Source organism: Exophiala viscosa (assembly GCF_022695815.1).
Source record: "Exophiala viscosa unplaced genomic scaffold EDD37scaffold_3, whole genome shotgun sequence".
Taxonomy (NCBI): Eukaryota; Fungi; Ascomycota; class Eurotiomycetes; order Chaetothyriales; family Herpotrichiellaceae; genus Exophiala; species Exophiala viscosa.
In genome coordinates, this window is record NW_026944355.1 from 2,372,253 (window position 1) to 2,395,257 (window position 23,005).

The following is a 23,005-nucleotide window of genomic DNA, read 5'->3' on the forward strand; positions in this document are numbered from 1 at the left end:
AGCTTCGACTCGACTCCATGATCATCGTGGCAAGGATGGGACTAATAACCCATTAGTGCAGAGCGCGGTCCGCGTTGTAGAGTTTGAGAGCGGTTGAATGATATACTGCTTTAGGATTAGCTCGATGTCTTTTCCTCAACGCTGCAGCACACATTGTCTCCCCCACGTTATCTCTCGATGCGCGCCTTTGTGTCACTGGCGGCCTAGTTGGCAGATCAGGCTATCTTAGGTTTGTGAAATTTCGAGTAGTAGGCCACAAGCTATGTACCGACCGGTAGGCGCGAATCCACGTAACATCCATGAAGCAAGCCTTGGTGTCGATGTTACGAAGCGAGTGAAGTTGGTCCTCAAGGTCGATTCAAAGTCAAAGCGTCCAAGCCTGAAACGCAGTAGGCAAGGTACATGTATAGTCCTGAATTTGTGTCTATTCATCCTCGAAGCAACCCTACCAGCCAGAGAGTGTTTTCTCAACTACAGTCATTCAACATCCATCATATTGTCTAGAACAGGTCCGTGCCCGCTTGATAAGCATCACCATACAAAAGCTTGAGAGGACTGGCTTGGTCGACCCAGCCCAAGAAAGGAGGGCTGAGATCCCAGCCAAGCAGCTACAAAAATCATTCCTGTTAGCAGTGGTCCAATAAGACTGGGTGAGCACTTGTGAGCGAGACGTACCCCCATCGTTTTAGCATCGTACATTTTCTTGAGGACATGTCCATCGTTCGCAAGGTACTGATTCTCCTCCTGTAGGTGCTTGTCAGCGTTCCGAACATGAATGCAAGGGTGCTCCCGGATATGCTGACCTGGCGAAGATAACCACGTGTCATGAAGCAGCAGTACAAAAGACGGTGCTCATCCGTAGTAGTATTGGCAGACCCTCCATGGAAGCACGAGGAGAGCAAGATGAACCCATCGCCGGGCTCCAGCTCGGCATAGAACGCAAGCTCTTCGTTTGGTGGGATCTCGCTATCCCACAAATGGGATCCTGGAATGAATCGCGTGGCGCCATTGGCTTTGGTAGTGCGCCGTCCTGCCACAAACCAGCCGATACCAACCTCGCGATCGAAAGAGTATTGTTCAGCAGTGATCTCTGGGAGAGGGTAGTTGTGATGGATCCTGCGATCAACAGGTCAGCCAACGGCAAACGCTAGTTTTTCACGGTCGACTAACATATCATCTCGGTGCAGCTCTTGTGCTCTTGCACCAGGGCCAATGTTGAATACCACTGTGGTGTTCAGTTGTGGCTTCGAAACACTCTCCTCACGTTTTTGACCATTCCAGCACAGACTCTTTTTCGTAAGAATCCTGTCACACACTTCCTGATAGAGGTCGTTCTTGATAAAGCTGTTTACAAAGGTTTGGGACTTTTGAGGGAGTCCATAGGCTCGACGAGTCTCGGGTGGGAAGAAATCTCCATCCCAAGGCTTATCCGCGTCAAGCCAAGGCTGAGAATCCTTCTCGATCTGCTTGACATCCTCGATGGGCACAGCGTTGCGAATGACACACCCTCCTGCGACGATGAGGCCTTTCACGACATCCTCAATATCGGCGTCATTAGCGAAGATTGGAACGGGAGGTGCAGCCTTCTTGATCTGCTTGGACTGTGGAGGAACTTCATAGACCGCTGAAGGAGCCATTTCTGGATGTGATTGGGATGCCGTCCTTGGAAGAGAATAAGTCGACACAGATCCTGGTGAGATTGACAGGTTGTATTCAGCTATGAGGAAGCATCTCGCCCAAATAACATATATTTAGCTTCTTATTTCCCCAGCGGCATGTGCATGAATCTGGAGGACAAATCCGCGCCGCTGATAAGGACATTGGAGAAGCCGGCGGCCAAGTCTGTTCCCGTCACTGACCTCCTACAGGCGCGCGCTCTGTTGTTATCAGTTCGGTAGATATGCAGGCTTGATGCTGGGTGGAGCCCCACAATGGTGTTGTGCTTGGGACCGCCAGTTTACTGCTGCTTGCCGCGCTGCCCGAATTGGTATAGACTGACTTGGGTCCACGATAAGACGCTCTTACGTCCGATTCGAGAGCCGACTGGATGCCCCAGCATTAGCAATCGAGGCTAGATGTTGGCCATTGCATCTAGAGCATCTCGGGAAAACGGATGTTGGCGTCCGCTCGTGCTGGGCTCATTATTGTACCCGGTTGAGATGAATCCTCGAGTGCTTCAGGACCGCGCGGCTACACCCTGCTTGCAAAACCATGATCTGGCGTCTCAAGGACGATCGTCATGTGAATGGGATGTGCTGGTTTTTTGCGCCCATCATGAGCTCCAAGTCCCAAGCATCCGCATACCTTCCCTCATGTGTTGCCCATAGTTCTGTGATCAGGTTGCACGTATTGAGAATGACGGGCATCTGGATGTTACGATGAAGTGACTGAAGCATTTCCCGAATCAGGTCACGATGCCTTATTTCTGTTGCACTTGCTCCGAGAACAACAAGCGGCCAAACTAGTGTGGTGGCAATAGGAGCCTCGGCAGCAGGAAACCGTGCTAGGACCGTGGCCAGTGACTCTAGACACTCGTTGATGCATGGACGAAGATGGTTTTTCTTGTAAAGTGGGTGATCATGTCTTCGGAAAGCAGTCTCAAGGTGGACCAGAAGAGCTTTGCGGTATATCCGACCACAGTCAATAACATTTTGATCCGAGACCGTGGGTGAGACCTCCCACTCCAATATCTGTTGTTTGAGGGTTGCAAAGATGGCGAAGGACTCCGTCGAGTATGTCCCAAGATTGTCTTGGTCGAGTGCTCGTTCTTTCGCGAGCAAAGTTATCGAGGGAATAAGAGCAAAGAGATCATGGTAACAGCCAAGGAGCATGCCGGAACTACGATGCACAAGTACATCAGACTTGTAGAGACTGTATTCGGCGTCATCCAATAGTTCATCCCATGCCGGTTTGGAAGATATGCTCCACAGAGTTGCAAGATATGTGTATGCCTCTGCTAGAAATCCCAGTGTGTTTGGGCTGACTGCAGCTTGGCCAGAGTGAATGATCTCCATGAGGATATTTCGCGCTGCCGAAAGATGCGGAGACATCGAGGTTTCGTGAGTTTGACGTGCGCTCTGCGGAGAATGTCATTAGTCCTGGGCGGGTGCTTTCCGAGCAGCATGCATGAGCTACGAACCTCTGTGAAACACAATATCAACATGGACGCTAACAACGCAAGTGCGTCAGCCTTGTCTCCTCCGAGATATCTCTGCACCGCAGACTTGATGTGAGAAACAGCATGGGCATAATGAGTCCAAGCTTCGCGGACCATATCTTGAGATTTTTGCTGGCTGTGGTGGAGGCCACTCAATGCAAGGATTGCTTGCATCAGGCCAGTATTGCTCATGGCTATTGGGATGATCTCCGCGACAAAAGGATTGCTTGAAGCTTGAATGGTGGACAGACAGCCGGCGGTATGATGAACATAATGTTGAAGGAACACTTTTGAGAATCTCTGCGAGAAAACTCCTGTAATGTCCGGTATCTTCAAAAGCACGGCGTCTGCGGAGATCTGAATGTTGCAAACCATGGGGAAGACAACAATGGATTCGGGCAGTGGGATCATGTTGCGGACGGTGACTGCTCCATTGGTTTCGGTCGCCCCCAGATGTGGGAGTGCAGTTGTCTCTTCAAGGTCCGAGATTAGAAAATCCCCCGTTGGTCGTGACGTTACATGCACGCTGTTTTGTGTGTCGGTGACTTGCATCGGGGCTGGAGCCGAGGTTCGATCCTGGGAAGGCCATAGACAATCCAGAGAATTTCGCTCACAGGCGCGACAAACTGGCAGTCTTTCATCGCATTTCTTCTTGCGGCGACGGCAGACAAGACATCCTGTTTTGGTTCTCCGGATCCTCTCTTGAGCGGTTCTAGGCATCCTAGAAAGTGCTGGACCGCCGGACCAAACTTCAGCGGGACGACAAACGCATCTGGCGGCAGTAATCGGACTGACTCGGTCCTTCACGTTGAAACTCCATCATCAGTGTTGTCCGGAGGAGACTTATTGCCAATGACAGGACTGCCTGAAAGTTATAAGACCATTGGGTGAGTAATGTGACAGCGACTGTTGGGGAGGTGATGGTACAGTGGCGCCACGAGAATAGTTCGTGAAGGCCAACGACTCAAAGGAGAGAGATGACGAGGAGAGCTGTACAGGTTGGAATAACGCACCTACCGTGCTACCTCAGATAAGGGTTGGCCGTGGTCGCCATATTTAAGTTACTGTAAGATAAACTTGCCGAGGGTGATTGGCGAGCCTGGGCGTTGTAGTGGGGGCAGCTTCGTTTGAACAAGCCCACGCCATTGACTATTTGGTCAACGACATTTTGATCGTTTCCCCATCATAGTCGATTTATGTGAGTGATCGGGAGTAGGCGAGATAAGCTCTGTAGTTGATAGCGTCAAGATGGCAGATGCGTGATGGGAAAATGCCAGTGACTTGGCTTGCGAGACTTGGCAAATGGAGCCCGGCAATCGGTCAGGTGAGTTGATATCAACAGGTTTCCAGTCCTTCCACATCCCTGCCTCTCCCTACCTCAGACAAGCACAACTAGTTGACGCTTAGCTTCAGCAAACCCATCATGTGCCACATGCCGCAAACGATCCCGGAAATGCGACCGCGGTCGTCCAGTCTGTCGCCGCTGTGTCTCTCACGGACTGGATTGCGGAGGATACCCCTCTAAATTCAGGTTCTTCAATGTGACCGAAAACCTTACTTCCAGGAGGACTAGATCACCCAAGTCGAGTCGACCGGCATCGCGTGCCCCACCTGACGAATTGGCTGGTGGCGATACACCTGCATTCTCGGCCGCGACCTCGAGCTCGACAACTCCATCAACCGCAACAGACCAAGTACGGATTCGATCACCAGCTGAACGGGTTGACTCCATCACGGTCCAGGATGTTCTGCACTGGGATCATTCTCAGGAGCTACTTGTTCATTGTATGCGCAGCCAGACATTACTGCTGTAAATTCTTCCAATGCTGACACAGATCTCTAGATGATCGGTGCTTGTGCGACGTGCTTATCATTACTCAAGACAATATCGCCAACCCGTTTCGAGACTACGTCCTTCCTCTTGCATATGAATCCGCTGGCATTCTACATGCTGTGCTGAGTCTCTCCGCCCGTCACCACAGTGGCCGATCAGGTCGCGATGGATGCTCCATGACAAGTCTTGCAGAGAAGTATAGTCTCCATGCCACTCAAATACTGGACTCTCTTCTCGAGCTCGGCCACCTTTCTCACCGAGCACAAGTCTCAATCTTGATCATGGCGCTGTTGTTGATCCTGCAAGATGTCCGTATATGCCCTTACGAGCGCTGCGTCATCCGGGCTAACCTTTCGGAAACTAGATGTTCAAGGGCTCCGATATCACCAGTGCCAATCTGGAGTTTCTATGTCGTACAGACACCTTTTGCCAAAAGCTTATCTCACAGAGCCCAGTGGACGTCTGTGCAGAGTTCGCTATAGCTGCACTGGCAAGGTACGCTACTCTTTCCTCCCCCGAGTATATTGGGCACAGGATCTCATGTGCCTGTTAGGATCGATGCTGTCAGAGCGTTCATGGGCAACGAATCCCTTTCCTTGTCGAAGAGTGTTCGCGAATTCACCTACAAATCTCAGCATCATCGTCTTGACCGCCTGACCGGGTGTCCCGATTTTGTTCTCAGGAGCGTCATGGACAGTCTGGATCATGCGGAGAAATACCAAGCTGGGTCTTTGACGTGTGAGACGTTCAGAATGATGCTATCGCAAAGTCGACGAACGTTACAGGGATGGAGAAACCCCACCGACGCTGATACCGAAGACTATTGCAACCTCGGGACCGCCTATCAGCAAGCTTGCATTGTACGCATATCTAAGCTTTTGGGAGATGTTCGTCCCCAGGATAAGGCCGACACGGACGAGTCGATTGCTATTGGCAAAATGCTGGACGCGGTATCTCAGGTCTCCCAGCAGTCGACGTTCTACAAGCAGCTTCTGATACCATTATCACTCGTTTCTACCGGGATGAGGACGTGGAAGCCTCACCAGCAGCACTATGCTCAACTCTGCCTCGAAGAGATCAGGAGGCAGATCGGAATTTGTTGCCATTGTCCATTGAGAGCGCTCTAGACTTGTGATGCTGACGGATGTTGTTCAAGTAGATCAATGACAGAGGAGAAGATTACGATTCACAGTGTTCACCTCCTGGCTTCGCTCAGCCTTGCAATCTAACGGACCGTTGTTGCTTTAGCCCAGGCTTGCTACATAAGTTTCATCTCCTTCCACTCTCACATCTCATCTTAACCACCTAATTCCCATTGCTTGTCAGCCGAAAGCACTTGTCAAGGTTTGGTCCAGAAATCACGATCGAATCAACCCGTCCTCGATGTCCGATTGGGTGGCTATCGTCACTTGCTGTCAAAGTGACCAATCAACGCGTACGCCTCGTCGTCTTTGCATAAGTCAACACTCCTCTCTGCGGACTACAGACTTCAACTACCTTCCATTATCGACTTTCCTGACAATGCTGACAATGCTCCTCCGCGAAACAGGTAAACCTACTGTTCGTCATGCGTGACATTGACCACCTTACCTCCGCGCGATGTCCTGGTGATAGGCTACTTTCACATCCAGGCCTATCTTACCCTTCACCGCATTAAGAACCCAGTCCCTGGGGTTTGATTTTTACTTGACACTGATATACAAGTCTTCCTCACCCCATTAACCTGTGTTCATTTCAAGTCCCAATCTCCATAACTTCTCAACTCGAAGCCTTTATCATTATCTCTTACCTCGGTGGCCTTCTCTACAGAGCCTTATCCGGAGCATCCAACTCGCCTAGGTACTCACTACAACGATGCCTGTCACCGAGTTTCAAGAAGTCCGTCCCCATTACCCTTCCCCTTCCCCTTCCCCTTTGACGCCCATACTGACATGACCACTCACAGCGCGTGTACACATATCTCCTCTCCATCCCACCCGGCCGCGTAACCACATACGCACACATCGCCAAAACCCTATCGACATCCCCCCGTGCCGTCGGCGGCGCTTTACGCAATAACCCCTACGCCCCCGACGTGCCGTGCCACCGCGTGATCGCGAGTGATGGGTACATCGGCGGTTTCAAAGGTGAATGGACGAAAGCACCCTCGGGCGTGAATCAGAGCATGAAACTCCGCCTCTTGCGCGATGAGGGCGTCGAGTTTGACGGCGAAGGACGGCTTCTCACTACTGCCTGCAGCGTGCCGCGGAAAGGCGGAGTGGTGACGACGGTGTGGTTCGACGGGCCATGGGATCTGTTGGGTTCACAGGTCAAGTTGAAGATCATCATGGAAGAGGAGGTGTTGAAATGAACATGATGTCAAGTAATAATCATTCACGAAAGAGCACAAGGGGCGGCTCCAAAGATTGCCGTGCATGAGCTGAAAGGGCTCATATGACAGGCGAATCTCCGTCCAGCACCGCCAGCACGCTATCGAACCGGTCGGGGAGAGGGGCCAGAACACCCTGATGGCACTGCGCGGAAGGACAGCTCTGTTTCGAGCCGGAATAATCCAAGTATGTTTCGAGAGAGAGATGGTGGCCACGGGTCTCGAGAACCTCACCGCCTAGATCGGTACAAGTCATACCATGCGGATGAACAGGTCAGAAGGATCGCATAAAAACGTGCGACTCGCGCCGGAAATGCATTCCGGTGACCATCACAGGACACCACAAACATGGCAAAGCTGCCAGTCGTGTGCTTGGGGCCTTCATAATAAAGGAAGTAGGGTCACAGCCAGTAAGAGATCCATCGTCACTATTATGTGCTTGGTCGATTAACTTGAATGTATTGGTTTAAAGGCAATTCTATTGCATAAGAAAACCGAATGTCATATCATGACTTTGAGTGATAACGCCACCAGTTGTTCCTCCCAAAGTGCGAATTGTACAGACCAACAAAAGTCAACCATGTCCGTTGGTGGCCTCTGATTCAACCAAAACAAATGCAGCATCTCAATGTACTCACTGATCCGAATGTACAACCACTTTTGTTCTTCCGTCTTACAACAAAGTTGCGCCAAAGAATGTCGACATGACCACCACAGCACCGCAAATCATAGGAGCGAGTGACCATTCTGGAGCATTCATAGCCGTAGCGCCGCTCTTGGAAGTGCTGGTGCTAGAGCTACCAGAAGCAGTCGCAGTAGCTGAGCCACTACCAGCAGTGGCAGTACCAGTAGAAGCACCACCAGCGTTCTGAGAGCCATCACCAGTGAGACCAGGACCGGTACCAGCGCCTTCGGTCATGTACTTGACGGCTCCGTCAGGAATGGCGGGGAGAGAATCGTTTGCGACGAGCCAGTTGGGTGAGGAATAGGCGGGGCAGCCAGAAGCACCACCAGTCGAGTTGTAACCACCGTCGCCAGTTGGGTTTGAGGTATTGGAGAACTGAGACTCCAGGGCCGTAAAGTCTGCTAGTTCGGTGACACTGTCTCCATTGATTTCGACCAGACCGTAGTCGGAAGCTTCTTGAGAATACTCATAGACCAGACCACCCGAGTATACGCTAGTCATTTCGGTGTTGTACAGAGCTTGGACCTCTTCGAAGGTACGAGTGTTTGTGTTGCAGCCGTACTCGGAAAGGAAAAGCGGAATGCCATAGCCAGTGAAGTTCTTAACCTTTTGATCCCAGCCAGACGTGGTGAAAGAGGATGGATCGCACCAGGAGTAATCGTTGAAGGCAAAGAAATCGGATCGTTCGTCGTCGGTACCACAGTTCATGTATTCGGCCATCTCCAAACGGTTCTCGCTCACATCGGCGGCCGAGTAACCAACAGGAATGCTTCGAAATCCCTGTTCACGGATGTATTGTCGGAGGTCACGTGTGACAGCCTTGACGTATGGAGCGGCGGCGGACGAGGCAGGGTCGTTGATGACTTCGTTGCCGGAGAAGAAGGCCAACGTGTTGGTGTAGTTGGCGAAAGAGTCGACCGTGGCGAAGAGACTCTGAAGGTAGACGGCGTTGTAGGAAGGGTTGGGGTCGGCTCGGTTCAAGGAGTATTTGGGTGTGTTCACGTCCAACACTAGGTAGATGCCAGCATCTGCCAAAGCGTTCATGCACGCGTCATGGTTTGCCGTGTTGTCCACAGTGTAGACACGAACAGTGTTGATACCCAGCTTCTTGAATTCAACGATATCTCTTGTGCAGCCAGATTCGTCGGCGATAGGATCAGCCACGTCGGAGGAACCGCCAGGTTGGTAGTCGACACCACGGATGTAGAATCTGTCACTACCGGCAAAGAAAGCTGTAATGAGAGTTAGTAGACGCCACCAAGTGGTAGAACCTCGAAGACATACCATTTCCCTTGACTGTGATGGAAGTAAGGCTTGCCGAAGCAGTTGCCGCGCTCAAGGCGATGGAAGCAAGAGTAGAGGTACGCATATTGAGGGTAGACGATTAACAATCCGTGTGCTGAAGTGTTGAGCTCGATTGAAGCACGGGGAGAATAGTAATGGGCGCGTTTGGTGAGAAGAGTAAGTTGTTTAAGAGGAGTCGAGATCCAAGTGAATGAGGATGCTCAACAGAAGACTGGTATTAAACAGCGAGAGGAGGAGCGACACACAAAAACTGGTGACTGCTCTTTTGATAAATGAAGAACGAGGGAAGTAAGTTGAGCAAAGACAGGAGGTTGAAGATGGCAGGTTTACAGGATTGAATGGCAGGAGTGCATTTTCAAGAAAAAAAGGGTGTTGGAAGTCGGTCAATAATGCATGGCAAGGCACGCGCTGATCCGTGCAAGATTTCCGGCCGTCAACAGATCGCATCCATGACCCCTGTTGACGTTCGGTCCCAAGACCCTGTTGTGCCTATCACGCTTACACTCACAGGCCCCACAACACCCTACCAACTACCTAGGTATGAATATGGGGCTTCAGCCATTGGACTAAGTTTCACCCAGAAGGACTCGGAGATTTTGCCTTATGAGTTGAATACTTCAACAAATGGACGCGTACTCGATCTGCTATTCCAGCGGGGAATCACTCTATGTTCAAGTTTATCACTGCTGACAGTATGGAGCAATGGAAGGACGGCCCTGAAACCTGCCAATGCTCATCTCGCCAGACATAGGAGGATAGATGCCCAGTGATGCCCATCAAATGTCCATCGAATACTCCGCCGCTGTCAAAAGCAAATCTCCAAACAATTGCACTGCCACAGATGCTTGTTTCACAAATCTAGTCTTTTCCACCACTCACATTCCTCGGTTCGTTCGTGTTAGGATAGATGCGGTGCTCGAATCCCGCCTGTTGAAATTAAAGACTTGGTAGACGAGACGAACTTGACTTCTGCTTCAGGAGTCGACTAAGCTCCACAGCTAATCAAACATGATATCTTGGGAGTGATATAAAGAGTCTATAGAAGGCCAAGCAGGCTTGGAATAATCAGTCTCTGTCTTTTGGTCGCTTTGCTGGCACCTTGTGGGCATACTTTGCCGTCATCACAGAAAATTTCTTGCTTGAAGTGTTTGGTCTTGCGACAGGCTCGTTTCGTCTTGCGTCTCGAAGAAGCAATCAGAGGTCCATAACAACTCACCCAGCAGAGTTCTCGAGTTTATGACACAATGCTAGAGTCAACCACAACAAAATGCAACCAAGCACGTGAGCATCGAGAGGTCAAGAAAGTCACGAACTTGAGAAATGGAGCCATATGTTGAGAGTATTGGATTGAGCTTCGTGCCTCGACCAAGACGACCATGATTATGTCCATGCCTCCAGGAACTGCAGCCTCAACCATCCATACCATGTTCATCCTGCACCACCATACGCAGTCAGGTTGTTCTATTATCATGTTCATTTTTCCAAAAAGCCCGTCCATGTACATATCTGTTGCCATCATTCTTCCGAAAAATCAACAGATCACAGGTAAGTGATCGAGAACGCCAGAAGCTATGCCCGTCGCAGATTGCAAAAAGGAGAGAAATGCTGAGCGTTTCGTCGTTATGCGTGCCGGGAAAAAAATCAAGTCCCGTGTTTCCACCTGTTTACAGAGCAAAGAGGCAAGCTCCCAAACCCAGAAGTACCAGGACACCTCCGACCTTGTTCGAAGAAGCACCGTTTTGTAGTGAGGGATTGCTGCTCGTGGTGGCCGCTGCGCCCTCCGCCGAAGTATCTGTGCCAGTCACTGGGGCATTCACAACTACCACTGATGTTTCTGTTTCTATGCTCCCATCGGCGGCGGTGGTGTAGTATAGATGAGTGGAGGTGCTGGGAGTGAACCGCACTCCCACAGCAGAGGAGGTAAGTGTCACAACGCCACCACCGTATGTGCTGTAGACAACAGCGCCATTGGTCGTGGCGATTGCCGTCGCAGAAACAGGCGTGGACGGTGCAACTGTGATGGTGGTCGCTCCCGGTACGGTAGAGGCAAGGATCTCGGAGGACAGGACGGAGGAAATGCTCGCAGCTTGAGAACTCGACTCTGCTTCGGCACTGCTCTCAACAGGCGTGGTAGCGGTGGTGGTGGCAGCAACGGCGGTGGTGGTGGAATTGCTGGCTTGTCTCTTCTTTGCTAGATGAACAAGCTTGCTTGCAATGACGGGGTTTTCGGAGTGCACATGCTCAATGGCCGCACGGTCCTTGCTGAAGACGCCATCCTGGAACTTTGGAGATAGTTGGTGCAGGACCGAGTGTAGAGCGGCTGGATCGACAGTCTCGAGCAGAGCATGAAACGATTCCCAATTAACCAATCTGTTATCATCCTCTTCTGTATGTTGTGCACTCAGGGCACCCAAAACCACTGTGCAGAAAACGAATGCTTTCCGTAGGCCCAACATTGTGACTGAAGCGAAGGTGGTACTTTAAGCAAGTAGAGAATGAATAAGGATCGTCTGCAACGGCGAGGAGAAAACCGAGAGGAGGATCGGAGAGATTGTCAGATTTTGTGTGAGTGAGTGAGAAAAGAAAGAGTAAGGTGTCTCAAGATGTGTGGCAGTGTGAGCGGCTTTGGTGTTCCGGGAGTTTTTTCTGGTGTGACTGATGGTGACTGGTGAGCACGGATGGGGCACTTCAGGCGGGTGCAGGCGAAAACGCTGACGATGGAGTGATACCGACCACTGAGTCCTGACACAGGAGGCCCGAGCGTGCAGCGGCAGTTTAATACTGTGGTGCTACAGTACTTCGGCTTCTGGATGGGCGTAGGTGACTGGCCAGTGGTTGGAGAATCACCAGGAGGTGTGTTTGTGTGTGCGGATATGGGCAAGTAATGTTCAAAGACAGTGGTGCATCTGGCATGTGAGAGCTCCAGCTTTCTTTAAAAGATGAGGATGATACTCCGTAATGGAGTAGCTTATGGTGAACCTGGTGAACTCGTAATCGAACTGCTGACCAGAAATCCAGGTGGCGAGGCGAGCCGATCCAAAACTACTACCCAAAACGAAACCTGCATGCCCGGTCTTCCCTCCAAAGCCCTGGTAAGTTAACTTAAGCCACCGGAGCCTCGCTAACCGGTACTGGCGGCAGATCGGGCTTGATTGTAAGGACAGCTCCCACCTCAAAGTTCGTCCATTAACTTATTATAAGCCCTCCGGTCTCCCGTTGATCGTGGTGTCGAGTTGCTCTTATCTCTTGCCTTTGACATGGTGTATACAGGTATCTGCAACCATCACCTGCTATGTGCATGTCCCGCCTCTTCTCTTCTGTTTTGCTCTTGATTGAAACCCATGCAAAGGTATGCTGAGACATTCCCGCTCCGCCAAGTGTAGAGTCCGCCTCAAACCAAACCAATAAAGACCAATCAACCGGGGTGGCCTGTCACGTCCACCAGCGCCCACAACGCCTTTCAACACAACTGGCGTGTCTGGTTCCTAATATTCGCTCGTTTAGGTCTCTCTCAACGTCACTTTTTGCTCGGATGAAACGTGGGAGAATTCGACACGAATGACAGGTCGTCGATTATCGTTCGTCATCAGGAGATGAGATCTGCTACGTTAAACATCATACCGTCTCGTAGTTCTTGTTAAGCGATTTCAAGTCGTCATACAAACCTGTTCTCAGATCTCTGTGTAAAAATCGAGGCTTTGATACAGTATGGTGTGGGATACTGCATACGGATTTCTTGTGAAGGAAAAAGATATCCAGACCTGCAGCAAGAGTGGACGGCAGCGTGTAACATCCAGACCCTTCTTTTTCTTCGAAGGATGCTGATCCTGTGGGCATTGGACTCTATTTTTGACTCTGGCCACAGTGGACAAAATGCAGGTCGCAGCGCTGGTAATTTTGTGGTGTAGGACCATCACTGATGAGTGGCAGACTTTGGTTGGTACCTGCGTCAATGATTTTCTTTGATGCGCTGTTCGCAGCGAGTCCCTAATAAGTCCCCGCATTTGCCATTGGTATGGAAATGCCTGGGGGAGCACGTCCTGGCCAAACTTCTTTTTCCGGGTGTCGCCCTAGTCGAGATACACCATGCCTAATGCCTATAACAATTTGGACCAGTCAAAATGTCTCGTTCTCTCTTTCGCTATTCTGTCAACAAAGCAAACTTCAACAAATCTCTATCGACAATCTGTTTCTGCTTGGACATCAAGTCATCCATATCCCATGTGGCACTAATGAGCCGACCACTAAGCCAACCGATGTTGCTGAGGCGGGTACTTAACCAGACACAAACAGCGCCGCAGAGGGCAACGTCGTCTGTCAGATCTGTGGAGTGAATCAGCTCATTTCTTCTTGAACTCCACTGGTTGACCGTGGAAGACAAAACTCACATGGCAAGAACTCCTCGGGCGTGTTCCCCTCAGCCATCCTCGTCTTGACCGCCCCAGGATGAACCGCAAGGCTGACCAATCCAGCCTCGCCATACTGTTCGTTCAAGTATTCCACGAGCCGGATCTGCGCCATTTTACTGATCGTGTACCCTGTGTTCGCGATATTTCCCCGCCTGATACATCCAGCAACAGACCCAACGGCAATGAACCCTTTGGCGCCACTCGGCGTTTCCAGCAACAACGGCACGAGATAATGAGCAGCAAGGTAAGTACCCATGGCGTTGATGTCGAACGCTTTTTGCACCCACTCTGGATTGCCCTGATCCATCTTTACCGTCACTGGCCCCGCGTATCCGGCGTTCAGCACCAGAACGTCCAAACGCCCGTAGTGTGTGCGGACGTAATGCGCCAGTGCTTCGACTGATGCAGCCTTGGAGACGTCACATTCAACGACCTCGACGTTGACGTCTTTGTTGATATACTTGATATTGTCGGCCACAACACCCAAATCACTGAGAGACCGTGAAGAAATGACAACAGTTGCTGCACGGGCCTTTGCATACGAATATGCAATGTGTTCGCCGATACCAGTACTCGCTCCGATGATGCACACCGTGAATGTATTCAGGAGCGTCACTTTTGCGGGATCGAGCTTTGACGGAACAACTTGATGCTTCCTTTCCGTGAAGCCATCGACCGCTGCGACTCGAGGATCTGCCATGTCTTGTCAAGGACTGCCTCGCACTTTGACGCCGGGCTCACTTAGGGACTGTGAGAGATCGTAGTATACTTGACTTCGATTTAACCATAGCAAGGCCAGTCTTGTAACATATAGAATCCGCAATTCCGAGAGCCTGACCTACAGATATCTTGGGTCACGCGTTGCCAAAGTGTTGGCAAACATGTAGGAAGTCGAAGAGTCAGGTCCCGCAATCGCTACAATATTCCTCCGCTTCCGTAAAAAGGAAAGCTCGAACAGCAACTTCGAAGCAACAGTCGGTCCAGCACGGGGCACAGCTCTTGTCCTACATATGAATGGGACATTCCTCAATATGAATGTCACAATACCTCCTTCGTACATTCCTACCAACTTATATCCTGAAAACTCTCCCAGGCTCTGGTATGGTGTCGATCTGACCACCTCCAAATCGAGCCGTAACGTGGAACCAAAGTCCTCTCGGGGATATTATTCAAGGAAGCTAATTTATTTGGTATGTCGGATCGCACAACGAGTACCGCTATCTACCGTTCGACATCCTGATACTTCCGGCTTTAGTCGCGAAAAGGCGTGCCCAACGAGCGGGTTGAGAGAGAACGTTGGACTTATTGGCTGATCCAATACAGTTCCCGTCAAGCAAGCCAGGCGTTAGGTGAGACAGGTCCACCACTCTCTATTAGGGGTAATAGAGGTCAAGCTTTTAAGTTGTGAAAATCTATAAGACTGGCTATGGGAAATGACCTATCTGCAGCCCGCGAAAAGGCATCAATCTGGCCATGATGGGACACTCAGCCATGACGGATTCGTGCTGGTGTTGATGCATCCAGCTTCCCAGTAACTGTGCTCCTTGTAGACACCCTGTTGAAGGATGTTCTTCTTGCCTGTTCGTGGTCACTTGACCTTACTTCTGATGACTGGTGCTTGATGGATATTTCCCTTTACCTTTTCCCTTTTCTTTTTCCCTCCTTTCCCTCCCCCTCTTCTTCCTCTTCGGCGTCGAAAAGCACGCTCTCTCCTCCTTGGTGGCTCATGTGGTTGTGATCATTAGCTAGTAGGTTGTGGAATGGGTTGCGGTAGATACGACTGGCATCCTCGAACACAGACGCACCACTTGCGTATTGCTCAAAGCCAGATTGTGGTGCCATGGGCATGGGAGACCACATGGCGCCGACTTCTGCTGCTGGGTGCATGCCGTATGTGCTGCTGTGGAGGCATGGTTGCTGGAATGTTGGCCAAGGCTGAAACGGAGGACGAGGCAAGGCACCGTGGGCAGCGGATGAAAGCGCTGGATAGGGTCTGCCGGCGTTAGTGTAAGGATCAGACGATGAACCAGCCGAGAACATACTTGTGCTCGTGCTGCCTGTTTCCGAAGTGTTCGACGTTCGTCGTTGCGCCATAACCAAGGTGCAGGTTTGCACGTGGAGCATACATTGCCTGGTCCGGGTCCGGGTCCGGGTCCATGTTCAATGAAGGTCGAATTGGCTGCGGTAAACCTGGAGATCTCTCTTCAAGATGAGGAGCCGTCTCGCCGGGTGCCGGCAATGAGATGTCCATGGCATGGCTACATTTGCTTTCCCGTCTCTGACATGCTTGGCACCTTCGACCAGGCACTGCAACACACTATGGTTTGAGTCAGATAGTCTGCTGGTGGATGTACCAGAACTGATGCTCACCCACCTTGATCTTGGCATGATGGCACTGTAAACAATTCTTATAACCTCTCTTTTGACCAGTCTGAGGTATGAACCTCCCGAAATTCGGGCCTTGTCCGGACCCAGAGGGATGACTGCTCGCGGTCATGGGCATTTCACTTTGCATAGTGAGTACTGCTTCGAGCACTGCGAAGCCTAGATTGGTTAGTGACTGATCAGTGAGGGAACACAGACGTTGTACTCAGTAGACTCACAGGCTCTGGCGCACCTTTCATGGAAGGAAGTGATGATCAGTCGTGAGAGTTTTGTGGGCTCTTTGGATACTCCAAAACCTGAGGGAGGAAAAGAAGAAGCATTCTTTGTCGTGGGTATCCGGAAACATCATATTTATAGGCCCTCACTCCCACAAAAGGCTGGGGGACGAGTGTTTACCGATACTCCTCCAGATGCCAAACTCGAACACCTGCTTTGCAGAGAGTAGACACCTATCGATGACCTTGTCACGGTAAAGTATGGGGGGTCGCAAAGACCTTTTCACGGAAGATGCCACTCTTGGAATGGTGCCGTCACGGAGAAAACATAGTATCCTGAATAGCACTAGCTGCGCTCAGCGCAAAAGCACTGTGTCCAGCCATAGGGGTGATCCCGCAGGAGGTCGTTGTCAATAATGATTGCGGGAAACTGGAGGCGGTCATTGATATCAATGCGAACGAAGCCGGCAACGTACTCATCCGCAAGGTTGGGGACACCTGATGTGTCGTTCCGTACCCTGATGTTTTGTTAGCTGGCGTTCGACAAGCTGAGCCCCATTCAGACAGAGCCTCAGGCTGGGCTCTAAGACCTCAAAATCAAGGTATACACCGCCTTACATGACGTTGCATGCTGGTAAGGTCTGAAACTCTTCGCGAGCGAATCACGAGGATGCATCAGCATTGCATCCGATTTCCGCGTCTCTGCGAACGTTCAAAGAATGGCCTAGGTCGAAGTAGGCGAGATATTGAACAATGTCGGACACATTGGATCGGCGAAGTTGAACTGCCGCTTCTCATTGTGTTCTAGGGCTTTACGGCTCTACGGCTCATCCTCGCATGCTCACAGCAACCAGCCACGCCTGAACCCTAGCCTTGGTGATGGTAAGTTGCTGTGCACTGTAAGCTGGATGTACTGTCGGTTCCCGCTCAGGACGGGCCGACCCAAGAGAGTTGACGTGCATGAGAAGCTTTGGCTCTCTTTAACCGAGCCATCACAGCCATCCTTGCAAAGAAGCCAGTATTGGCCAGCACATGTCGTTAATTCGTCTTTCCCAACTGGAAGTGGGGTGAACATCTGTTCAAGCCGTGAATAGCGTGGCCGGTGGCCTTCCCTTTGTTGTCCCGGGAACGGGATTATCTTTGACAAGTAGGGTTCTGCATATTCCCACAAGGTGAGAAGGGGGCGTCCGACGAGTTGCGCCTGATCATTTCAGGACCCTTGTATTCATCATCCTAAGCCTGGAGGGCGGCAACTACATGAAACGTTCCGCGGATCCTAATCGGTGCTTGGGTTTCGACCCTTCAGCCAGAACAGCCCGATAGGCCGAAAGCTCACTCGCCGTGCCGTAGGCGCATGAGAGAAGCGACATTCGGCTGCCTATCAAGATATCAATGCTCCAAGATCTATGAAAGCTTAGCTGCGGCCTTTTGTATTCATACACCGATTCGAGCTAATAGCTCATGCGGGAATTCTACTTAGGTTTTTCTATATGACAGGAGAAACCCTCTGGGGAAGAAAACCTTGCCATTCTTATCCTTCTTCCTACTTTTTCTCTGCATACCGATCAGCCCGTCGCAAGTACCTGCCTTCGGTGGCGAACGGATGGGTTAATTAGGATTGTATCTCAGGATCTTCTGCCTCGGGTGATCAACCTTTCCCATGTCGAGCTGCTTGCGGTCTTAACTGATAGGAGTTGTCTCCCTTGAAAAGCAAAATGTTTGGAACCTCTCATTCTTTTTTGGTCGTTTTGCAACCTTTTTTTTTTAGTGTTGGCTTGCTCGTGAATGTGCTGTCAGCTCCACTGGTACTTGGCTTGCGACGAGGCTGTGATGCCAGGGGTGGCCTCTGAGCCTTGTCACTGCATGGCGAATTCTCTTGCGTCGCCAGTATGATAAATGTCCGATGTTCGTGCGCAAGCCAATAGTTGTCAGTGTGACAATGAGCGTGCTTGCATATCGAATATGACGTTGTTCAAGTGCCGGTGGCTGTTACCTCCATCTCCGAAAGCTTGGCCCAAAGCTTCAGACGATGAGGTTGAAGATGGGATCGGGTGCATCAGGTCTTCTCCACCACTCAGACTGGGCGCCGACGATCTCTCCAGACTTCTTCTTAATTTGTGGTCTTGTGCGGAAGATATCCTCACTTTTTCATGCCCGACAAGCTGCAGACGACGGGGAGGTAGAGACTCGGAGGATCTGAGGCAGTTGTGCTCAAACAGGGCACATCGTATGAGTTCTTTCAATAATAAAATGTCAATCACTTGACTGCCAAGGAATGCTCGTCGCCGCCCTGATCACATGACTCCAGTGAAGTGATTCGAATATTGCCCTTCATATAGTTGAAGTATCGAATAATTGTCACCAATTCAATACAAGCTATCGCTTTGGCCCAGGTGGTTCGCTGAGGATGTGAACTTCGGTTCCCTAGATGAATGTTTTCTCTGCCTCAATAACCAGTCACTGAACCTAGCTCTAATTGAGGATGTGAACTTCGGTTCCCTAGATGAACGTTTTCTCTGCCTTGGTTGGTGTTCTGAAGTGACTTTTTTTGATATAGCGTTCAACTCTGGCTATTGCGTCCATCTTTTGGTTGCTTTTTTGTTGATTCGATATTCAATTGTGCACCTTGTAGTGAACTTCGCCGATACCTGCTTGGCGGCGAGGCTGTAATGCCAAGGTGTTGTAGCTATGCTGTCACTGCACAACGCGGCGGAGCCAGGTTATGAATCTTGATGACAATGGGAGGGCGACTGAGGCATTCACCTTGCGCTAGTCCGTCAAGTAGACAGAGTGAGTGTCACTCTCACTGCCTCAAGATTTTGCGGAATTATTAGCATTCAGAGCGCAAAGACTGCACCTGGACTTCCCGCAACACTTCTTCTCACCTTCCGTACAAGCTTTCGTCGTTGAGGTCTGTCAAGAGGGATCTCACATACCTGTGCTGCTCATTATCAAACGCGCTCTTTCGTGGCTCCGTGGTCCTGTTCGCCATCTCATTACCTGATTCGAAACATCGTTGATAGTCAAGATGCCTCTCAAGGGAACCAGACACAAGCAGAAGCAGACCAAGAGAGGGGTGGGGGATATCAAAGACAAGGGCTTGCGCCGCAAATTCGATGAGATGAATGTTGCTGGTCCTACGGCCGAAGCTCAACCTCAAACTGATACTCGTGAACCAGCAACCAATGTCGAGATTTCGCAGTTCCCCTTGTATGAGACATGGGAGACCATAGAAGAGGAGGAGAGAGAGGCAATCATCAAGACACACAAGATCCGCACTGGTCCTATCGCCTTCGTGCCAGAGTATCTTCCTGTCCAAGTCCACGTTGCCGCCCCGATAGCTGGCCGTTTCACTCGCGAAATTGAGTCCGATATCGTCGCATGCAACACCCTCGAAGCCGTGAGGGACATTGTCAAGAACAGCCTCATCTTTGAGCTCAAGCGTACCAACATCAATGCGGCTCGTACCAAGTTCGCTGGTGTCATGATCTATGGTCCGACCAACGAGTTCACCAAGGCAACTATCCACAAGTATACGCGCGGTCTCTTCCTCGATCCTGTCGCGTTCAAGAAGTGGTGGCTCACCGTCAACATGGCCAAGCGCGCTGATGGCGACATGGTCAAGATAGGCGTTGTCTTGTGCGATGTCGATGAAGCGTTCGCCAAGAAGAAGGACCTTCCAGACTTTTGGACGGAACCAAACGCCCGCATCCTTGGTAAATTCCTGGACGGCCTCGACCTGCCAGACTGGGATTCGGACATTGAGCAGGGTTGCCGCTCGTACGTCAAGATGCAGCAACAAGTTCAAGAAGCTCGATTGGAAGCGGCGTACGCTGGCGGCGATTGCAAGGTCGATAAGAAGCGCCTTGAGGCAGAAGTCGCCCGCCTGAAGAAGGCCAACGATGCCCTAGTCGCTGCCATCACGGAGGGTGACATGGAGAAAGCGGTTAGCGTGGCGACTGCAGGAAAGAAGAGCATCAAGGGCAAGGAGAAGGCGGTTGTCGATGACGACGAGGACGACGCTGGCGAGGACGAAGATGAGGAGATGGAAGGGCCGGTGAGCGACTCCAGCGACACTGACTATGTGGAGTAAAGGGCCACAATGGCGCCTAGGAAGTCATCAAAGCGAACGAATGGCTAGGCATGCTTGTATGCGAGGAGAACGAGAGACACATTGAGAACAATTGGAATGATACCATGCTCTGATACCCGAGAGACAATATGGAGAAGTAATGAATGAAAGAGAGAAAGAAGCAGAGTTGAGGTTGAAATTGCCGAAATGCCCAGACGGAAGGTGCCGCAGCCTAATGATCCAATTCCACAAGCACGCTAAAAAGACTTAAAAGGATGAGTAAGCATTACTAGTGGTGACCATGGATTGATTTGTGGTATCTCGAAGAGGAGTCTATTATTATGTGGCTAATTGTACAGCAAAATTTCCAATGCGATTCCGTGATCGAATCATATCGAATGATTTACACCTTTTTCTTGAGTTCCAGACCCGCAATGTTAATACGGGCAGCCAAAAAGAATAGGACACCAACAATACAGGTACAGCCACCAAAGACCTGCATATACAGGTACCCTCCATTGTCGCGGCTGATCAGGGCACCTCCAATGGGACTGCCAGTCAATGCACCGATGGAGCCGGCAGCAAAGACAGCACCAGTGCGTATACCAATCTCGCGGATAGGCGAAATCTGAGCAATCAGCGCAGGAGTCAAGCCGATAGCTGCGCCCGAGCTGAACCCAAACAGCGGTGCAAAGACCAATTGGCCAGCGTTGCTCTTGGCTGGTATCCAGATGGCGAGCATAAAGACACAGGTCAAGGCGCAGAATGCAATCATCACGTTAAACCGTCCGATCTTGTCGCCTAGAATACCGGGTAGTGTACGGCCAAAGATGGAGCCGGCGTTGAGAATCGAAACCAGGTATTGAGCCAGTTGTAGGGACATGCCGCGTCCGTTGCCAACAGCTGTGATGAAACTCATGACGGGGAACATTCCCCAGTAGAACTGGACTGGTCAGCTATCCGCATCCAGATAGGTCATGGGCATACTCACGAAAAATACGGCGGCCGTGGTCAGAAGCATGGGAACCTCTTGCATGGGGCGGACAAATGCCATGAACTCGAACTTACGGCCCGCTGGCGGGATTCGGGAGCGAAGCGTCAGGATAGCGATAATGCAGTTGAACAAGATGAGGAAGGCGCATGTTCGCATGGCCCAGCCGAATCCGGTTTCATTGATCATGTGGCTGACAATGATGGGGAAGATGACGCCACCAAGAGAGCTGCCTGCCGCGCAGATACCGATGGCCATGCCACGCTTCTTGTAGAACCAGGTCGAAATACAGGCCATGGCTGGGGTGAAGAGGAAGCAAGCTCCAATGGCCGAGCAAACACCCTGACTGAGCATGAATTGGTAATATTCCGTCGATAGCGAGGTCATCATGAGGCCAAAGACGTGCAGGAAGGTACCGGCCACGAGTAGGTATCTTGGTCCGTAGTTGTCGAAGATGTATCCAGCAAAAGGACCACATGCAAGCATGAAGAATGTCTCGACCGAGGGAATCCAGGCGACGGTGCTTGCCGAGTATTGCCGGAGTGGGACCTCCATGTAGTAATCTTGAAAGACTCCTATGCAGTTGATCCATCTATGAATGAGGTCAGACATGGTTTACAACATCCAGACCAGGGATTCAACTTACCCCCAGGAATTAAACAAGCAACAAAATCCTCCGAGGACGGCGAGCCAGGCTTTGGTGCCACCATCGGGGAAAGAAGAAGGGTCGGCCCATGGATTGTATCCCGGCTTTGCAGGCTCAACCTGAACATTTTGCTCTGCAGATGTTACAGACCTGTCGGTGGGTGAGTCTGTGTCTGCTGCACCGGTTTTTTCTCGAAGTTGAGACTCTGGTTCATTGTTGACAGGGACTTCTTTTTCAGGCTCTAACGACATGTTGGCGGCAAATTATTGTGATTCGACCCGTCCGATCAGGCTGTGGAAATGAGATCGTAAGCGACAGAATTGACGAAAGGTCGACGAGTACTCTCTGAACCAGTCAAAGGTAGGGGCAATCGTCTGCATATGACTGTAAGTTTTGATAAGAAGAACAACAAGGTTCGATGCCCAAAGGCTTTGAATTATTAATGAGGTTTGGGAAAAGGGAAAGGGATATTCCCGATGTCCGTACTCGGAAGTAAAAACACAATCGTACCGAGTCCGTGAAAAAGACGTGCAGCTCGGCATTTGATAAACGCGAGCTTTTAGTCTTTTTGTACAGAGCCGCGCAAACAAACGGACGAATATCTGGATGCATCTGCGAGCGGGTTCTTCTCACAGTAGGACAATCTCAGTCGATACTGATCCCATCCTTTATTGGCTGAAAGGCCGCTGCACGTTTGTTATGGTGGTCCAAACACTGTAGATTCCGAGTCGCATGTGTCAGCCATGTACGTACCTAGCCTTGCTAGGTAGGGGGTTTCATATCCGCTTTCTTTCTTTCGGTCGCAGATCCATAAACTTCGGTCTTTAGACCTCGCTTCAGAGGGATTCAGCGACTCGGCTCCGTGGGCGACGACGAGCAGAGTCTTCATTGCTGCCTCTTCACGTCGAGGTCAATGTCGAAGAGCAACTGACCTTGGT

The 23,005-nt window shown here is 50.9% G+C and overlaps 10 protein-coding genes across 10 annotated transcripts; 3 read left to right on the top strand and 7 right to left on the bottom strand.

Moving 5' to 3' along the window:
• Positions 1 to 389: 389 nt before the first annotated feature.
• EDD37DRAFT_349469 (phytanoyl-dioxygenase family protein) lies at positions 390 to 1,937 on the bottom strand. Its single transcript, XM_062811755.1, has 4 exons — positions 1,171 to 1,937; positions 804 to 1,116; positions 676 to 744; positions 390 to 608 (listed from the first exon to the last, which is right to left on the bottom strand). Exons 1-4 carry the CDS (start codon positions 1,635 to 1,637, stop codon positions 501 to 503), a joined length of 957 nt encoding a protein of 318 aa, XP_062672368.1. The 5' UTR covers positions 1,638 to 1,937; the 3' UTR covers positions 390 to 500.
• A 300-nt stretch (positions 1,938 to 2,237) lies between these two features.
• Positions 2,238 to 3,877, bottom strand: EDD37DRAFT_608043 (fungal-specific transcription factor domain-containing protein; the record flags this gene model as incomplete). Its single annotated transcript, XM_062815025.1, has 2 exons — positions 2,238 to 3,077; positions 3,140 to 3,877. The coding sequence occupies 2 exons, from the start codon at positions 3,875 to 3,877 to the stop codon at positions 2,238 to 2,240; spliced, it is 1,578 nt and encodes a 525-aa protein (XP_062672369.1).
• Positions 3,878 to 4,168: 291 nt separating this feature from the next.
• On the top strand, positions 4,169 to 6,425 carry EDD37DRAFT_349608 (fungal-specific transcription factor domain-containing protein). Its single transcript, XM_062811757.1, has 5 exons — positions 4,169 to 4,481; positions 4,571 to 4,942; positions 5,001 to 5,299; positions 5,356 to 5,486; positions 5,545 to 6,425. Exons 1-5 carry the CDS (start codon positions 4,460 to 4,462, stop codon positions 6,116 to 6,118), a joined length of 1,398 nt encoding a protein of 465 aa, XP_062672370.1. The 5' UTR covers positions 4,169 to 4,459; the 3' UTR covers positions 6,119 to 6,425.
• A 165-nt stretch (positions 6,426 to 6,590) lies between these two features.
• EDD37DRAFT_349600 (6-O-methylguanine DNA methyltransferase) lies at positions 6,591 to 7,758 on the top strand. The gene is made up of 2 exons (XM_062811756.1): positions 6,591 to 6,869; positions 6,937 to 7,758. The coding sequence occupies exons 1-2, from the start codon at positions 6,846 to 6,848 to the stop codon at positions 7,339 to 7,341; spliced, it is 429 nt and encodes a 142-aa protein (XP_062672371.1). The 5' UTR covers positions 6,591 to 6,845; the 3' UTR covers positions 7,342 to 7,758.
• A 274-nt stretch (positions 7,759 to 8,032) lies between these two features.
• Positions 8,033 to 9,413, bottom strand: EDD37DRAFT_608046 (1,3-beta-glucanosyltransferase gel1; the record flags this gene model as incomplete). Its single annotated transcript, XM_062815026.1, has 2 exons — positions 8,033 to 9,276; positions 9,329 to 9,413. The coding sequence occupies 2 exons, from the start codon at positions 9,411 to 9,413 to the stop codon at positions 8,033 to 8,035; spliced, it is 1,329 nt and encodes a 442-aa protein (XP_062672372.1).
• Positions 9,414 to 10,555: 1,142 nt separating this feature from the next.
• EDD37DRAFT_349688 (uncharacterized protein) lies at positions 10,556 to 12,085 on the bottom strand. The gene is made up of 3 exons (XM_062811759.1): positions 12,083 to 12,085; positions 11,010 to 12,004; positions 10,556 to 10,750 (listed from the first exon to the last, which is right to left on the bottom strand). Exon 2 carries the CDS (start codon positions 11,803 to 11,805, stop codon positions 11,014 to 11,016), a length of 792 nt encoding a protein of 263 aa, XP_062672373.1. The 5' UTR covers positions 11,806 to 12,004; positions 12,083 to 12,085; the 3' UTR covers positions 10,556 to 10,750; positions 11,010 to 11,013.
• Positions 12,086 to 13,101: 1,016 nt separating this feature from the next.
• Positions 13,102 to 14,711, bottom strand: EDD37DRAFT_349685 (uncharacterized protein). The gene is made up of 2 exons (XM_062811758.1): positions 13,738 to 14,711; positions 13,102 to 13,672 (listed from the first exon to the last, which is right to left on the bottom strand). Exons 1-2 carry the CDS (start codon positions 14,456 to 14,458, stop codon positions 13,491 to 13,493), a joined length of 903 nt encoding a protein of 300 aa, XP_062672374.1. The 5' UTR covers positions 14,459 to 14,711; the 3' UTR covers positions 13,102 to 13,490.
• Positions 14,712 to 15,232: 521 nt separating this feature from the next.
• EDD37DRAFT_349852 (uncharacterized protein) lies at positions 15,233 to 16,518 on the bottom strand. Its single transcript, XM_062811760.1, has 4 exons — positions 16,362 to 16,518; positions 16,133 to 16,302; positions 15,801 to 16,075; positions 15,233 to 15,751 (listed from the first exon to the last, which is right to left on the bottom strand). The coding sequence occupies exons 2-4, from the start codon at positions 16,271 to 16,273 to the stop codon at positions 15,394 to 15,396; spliced, it is 774 nt and encodes a 257-aa protein (XP_062672375.1). The 5' UTR covers positions 16,274 to 16,302; positions 16,362 to 16,518; the 3' UTR covers positions 15,233 to 15,393.
• Positions 16,519 to 19,005: 2,487 nt separating this feature from the next.
• EDD37DRAFT_349928 (uncharacterized protein) lies at positions 19,006 to 20,459 on the top strand. Its single transcript, XM_062811761.1, has one exon. The coding sequence runs from the start codon at positions 19,387 to 19,389 to the stop codon at positions 20,449 to 20,451; it is 1,065 nt and encodes a 354-aa protein (XP_062672376.1). The 5' UTR covers positions 19,006 to 19,386; the 3' UTR covers positions 20,452 to 20,459.
• A 286-nt stretch (positions 20,460 to 20,745) lies between these two features.
• EDD37DRAFT_349939 (MFS transporter, MCP family, solute carrier family 16, member 10) lies at positions 20,746 to 22,708 on the bottom strand. Its single transcript, XM_062811763.1, has 3 exons — positions 22,068 to 22,708; positions 21,422 to 22,013; positions 20,746 to 21,373 (listed from the first exon to the last, which is right to left on the bottom strand). Exons 1-3 carry the CDS (start codon positions 22,316 to 22,318, stop codon positions 20,834 to 20,836), a joined length of 1,383 nt encoding a protein of 460 aa, XP_062672377.1. The 5' UTR covers positions 22,319 to 22,708; the 3' UTR covers positions 20,746 to 20,833.
• Between the last annotated feature and the right edge of the window lie 297 nt (positions 22,709 to 23,005).

What these genes read in the sequence shown, in the direction of transcription:
- EDD37DRAFT_349469 (XM_062811755.1), bottom strand. Translation starts at nt 1,637, where the DNA reads ATGGCTCCTTCAGCGGTCTATGAAGTTCCTCCACAGTCCAAGCAGATC. An exon ending in GAGCTGCACCGAGATGATAT is followed by an intron (nt 1,117 to 1,170) that starts GTTAGTCGACCG and finishes TGTTGATCGCAG; the next exon opens with GATCCATCACAACTACCCTC. An exon ending in ACGATGCTAAAACGATGGGG is followed by an intron (nt 609 to 675) that starts GTACGTCTCGCT and finishes TGATTTTTGTAG; the next exon opens with CTGCTTGGCTGGGATCTCAG.
- EDD37DRAFT_349608 (XM_062811757.1), top strand. Translation starts at nt 4,460, where the DNA reads ATGGAGCCCGGCAATCGGTCAG. An exon ending in TCAGGAGCTACTTGTTCATT is followed by an intron (nt 4,943 to 5,000) that starts GTATGCGCAGCC and finishes ACAGATCTCTAG; the next exon opens with ATGATCGGTGCTTGTGCGAC. An exon ending in GCTATAGCTGCACTGGCAAG is followed by an intron (nt 5,487 to 5,544) that starts GTACGCTACTCT and finishes TGTGCCTGTTAG; the next exon opens with GATCGATGCTGTCAGAGCGT.
- EDD37DRAFT_349600 (XM_062811756.1), top strand. Translation starts at nt 6,846, where the DNA reads ATGCCTGTCACCGAGTTTCAAGAA. An exon ending in CTGTCACCGAGTTTCAAGAA is followed by an intron (nt 6,870 to 6,936) that starts GTCCGTCCCCAT and finishes GACCACTCACAG; the next exon opens with CGCGTGTACACATATCTCCT.
- EDD37DRAFT_349688 (XM_062811759.1), bottom strand. Translation starts at nt 11,805, where the DNA reads ATGTTGGGCCTACGGAAAGCATTCGTTTTCTGCACAGTGGTTTTGGGT.
- EDD37DRAFT_349685 (XM_062811758.1), bottom strand. Translation starts at nt 14,458, where the DNA reads ATGGCAGATCCTCGAGTCGCAGCGGTCGATGGCTTCACGGAAAGGAAG. An exon ending in GCCCGAGGAGTTCTTGCCAT is followed by an intron (nt 13,673 to 13,737) that starts GTGAGTTTTGTC and finishes TTCACTCCACAG; the next exon opens with ATCTGACAGACGACGTTGCC.
- EDD37DRAFT_349852 (XM_062811760.1), bottom strand. Translation starts at nt 16,273, where the DNA reads ATGCAAAGTGAAATGCCCATGACCGCGAGCAGTCATCCCTCTGGGTCC. An exon ending in GCCATCATGCCAAGATCAAG is followed by an intron (nt 16,076 to 16,132) that starts GTGGGTGAGCAT and finishes CTCAAACCATAG; the next exon opens with TGTGTTGCAGTGCCTGGTCG. An exon ending in AACAGGCAGCACGAGCACAA is followed by an intron (nt 15,752 to 15,800) that starts GTATGTTCTCGG and finishes TAACGCCGGCAG; the next exon opens with ACCCTATCCAGCGCTTTCAT.
- EDD37DRAFT_349928 (XM_062811761.1), top strand. Translation starts at nt 19,387, where the DNA reads ATGCCTCTCAAGGGAACCAGACACAAGCAGAAGCAGACCAAGAGAGGG.
- EDD37DRAFT_349939 (XM_062811763.1), bottom strand. Translation starts at nt 22,318, where the DNA reads ATGTCGTTAGAGCCTGAAAAAGAAGTCCCTGTCAACAATGAACCAGAG. An exon ending in TGCTTGTTTAATTCCTGGGG is followed by an intron (nt 22,014 to 22,067) that starts GTAAGTTGAATC and finishes CCTCATTCATAG; the next exon opens with ATGGATCAACTGCATAGGAG. An exon ending in CCACGGCCGCCGTATTTTTC is followed by an intron (nt 21,374 to 21,421) that starts GTGAGTATGCCC and finishes TGACCAGTCCAG; the next exon opens with TTCTACTGGGGAATGTTCCC.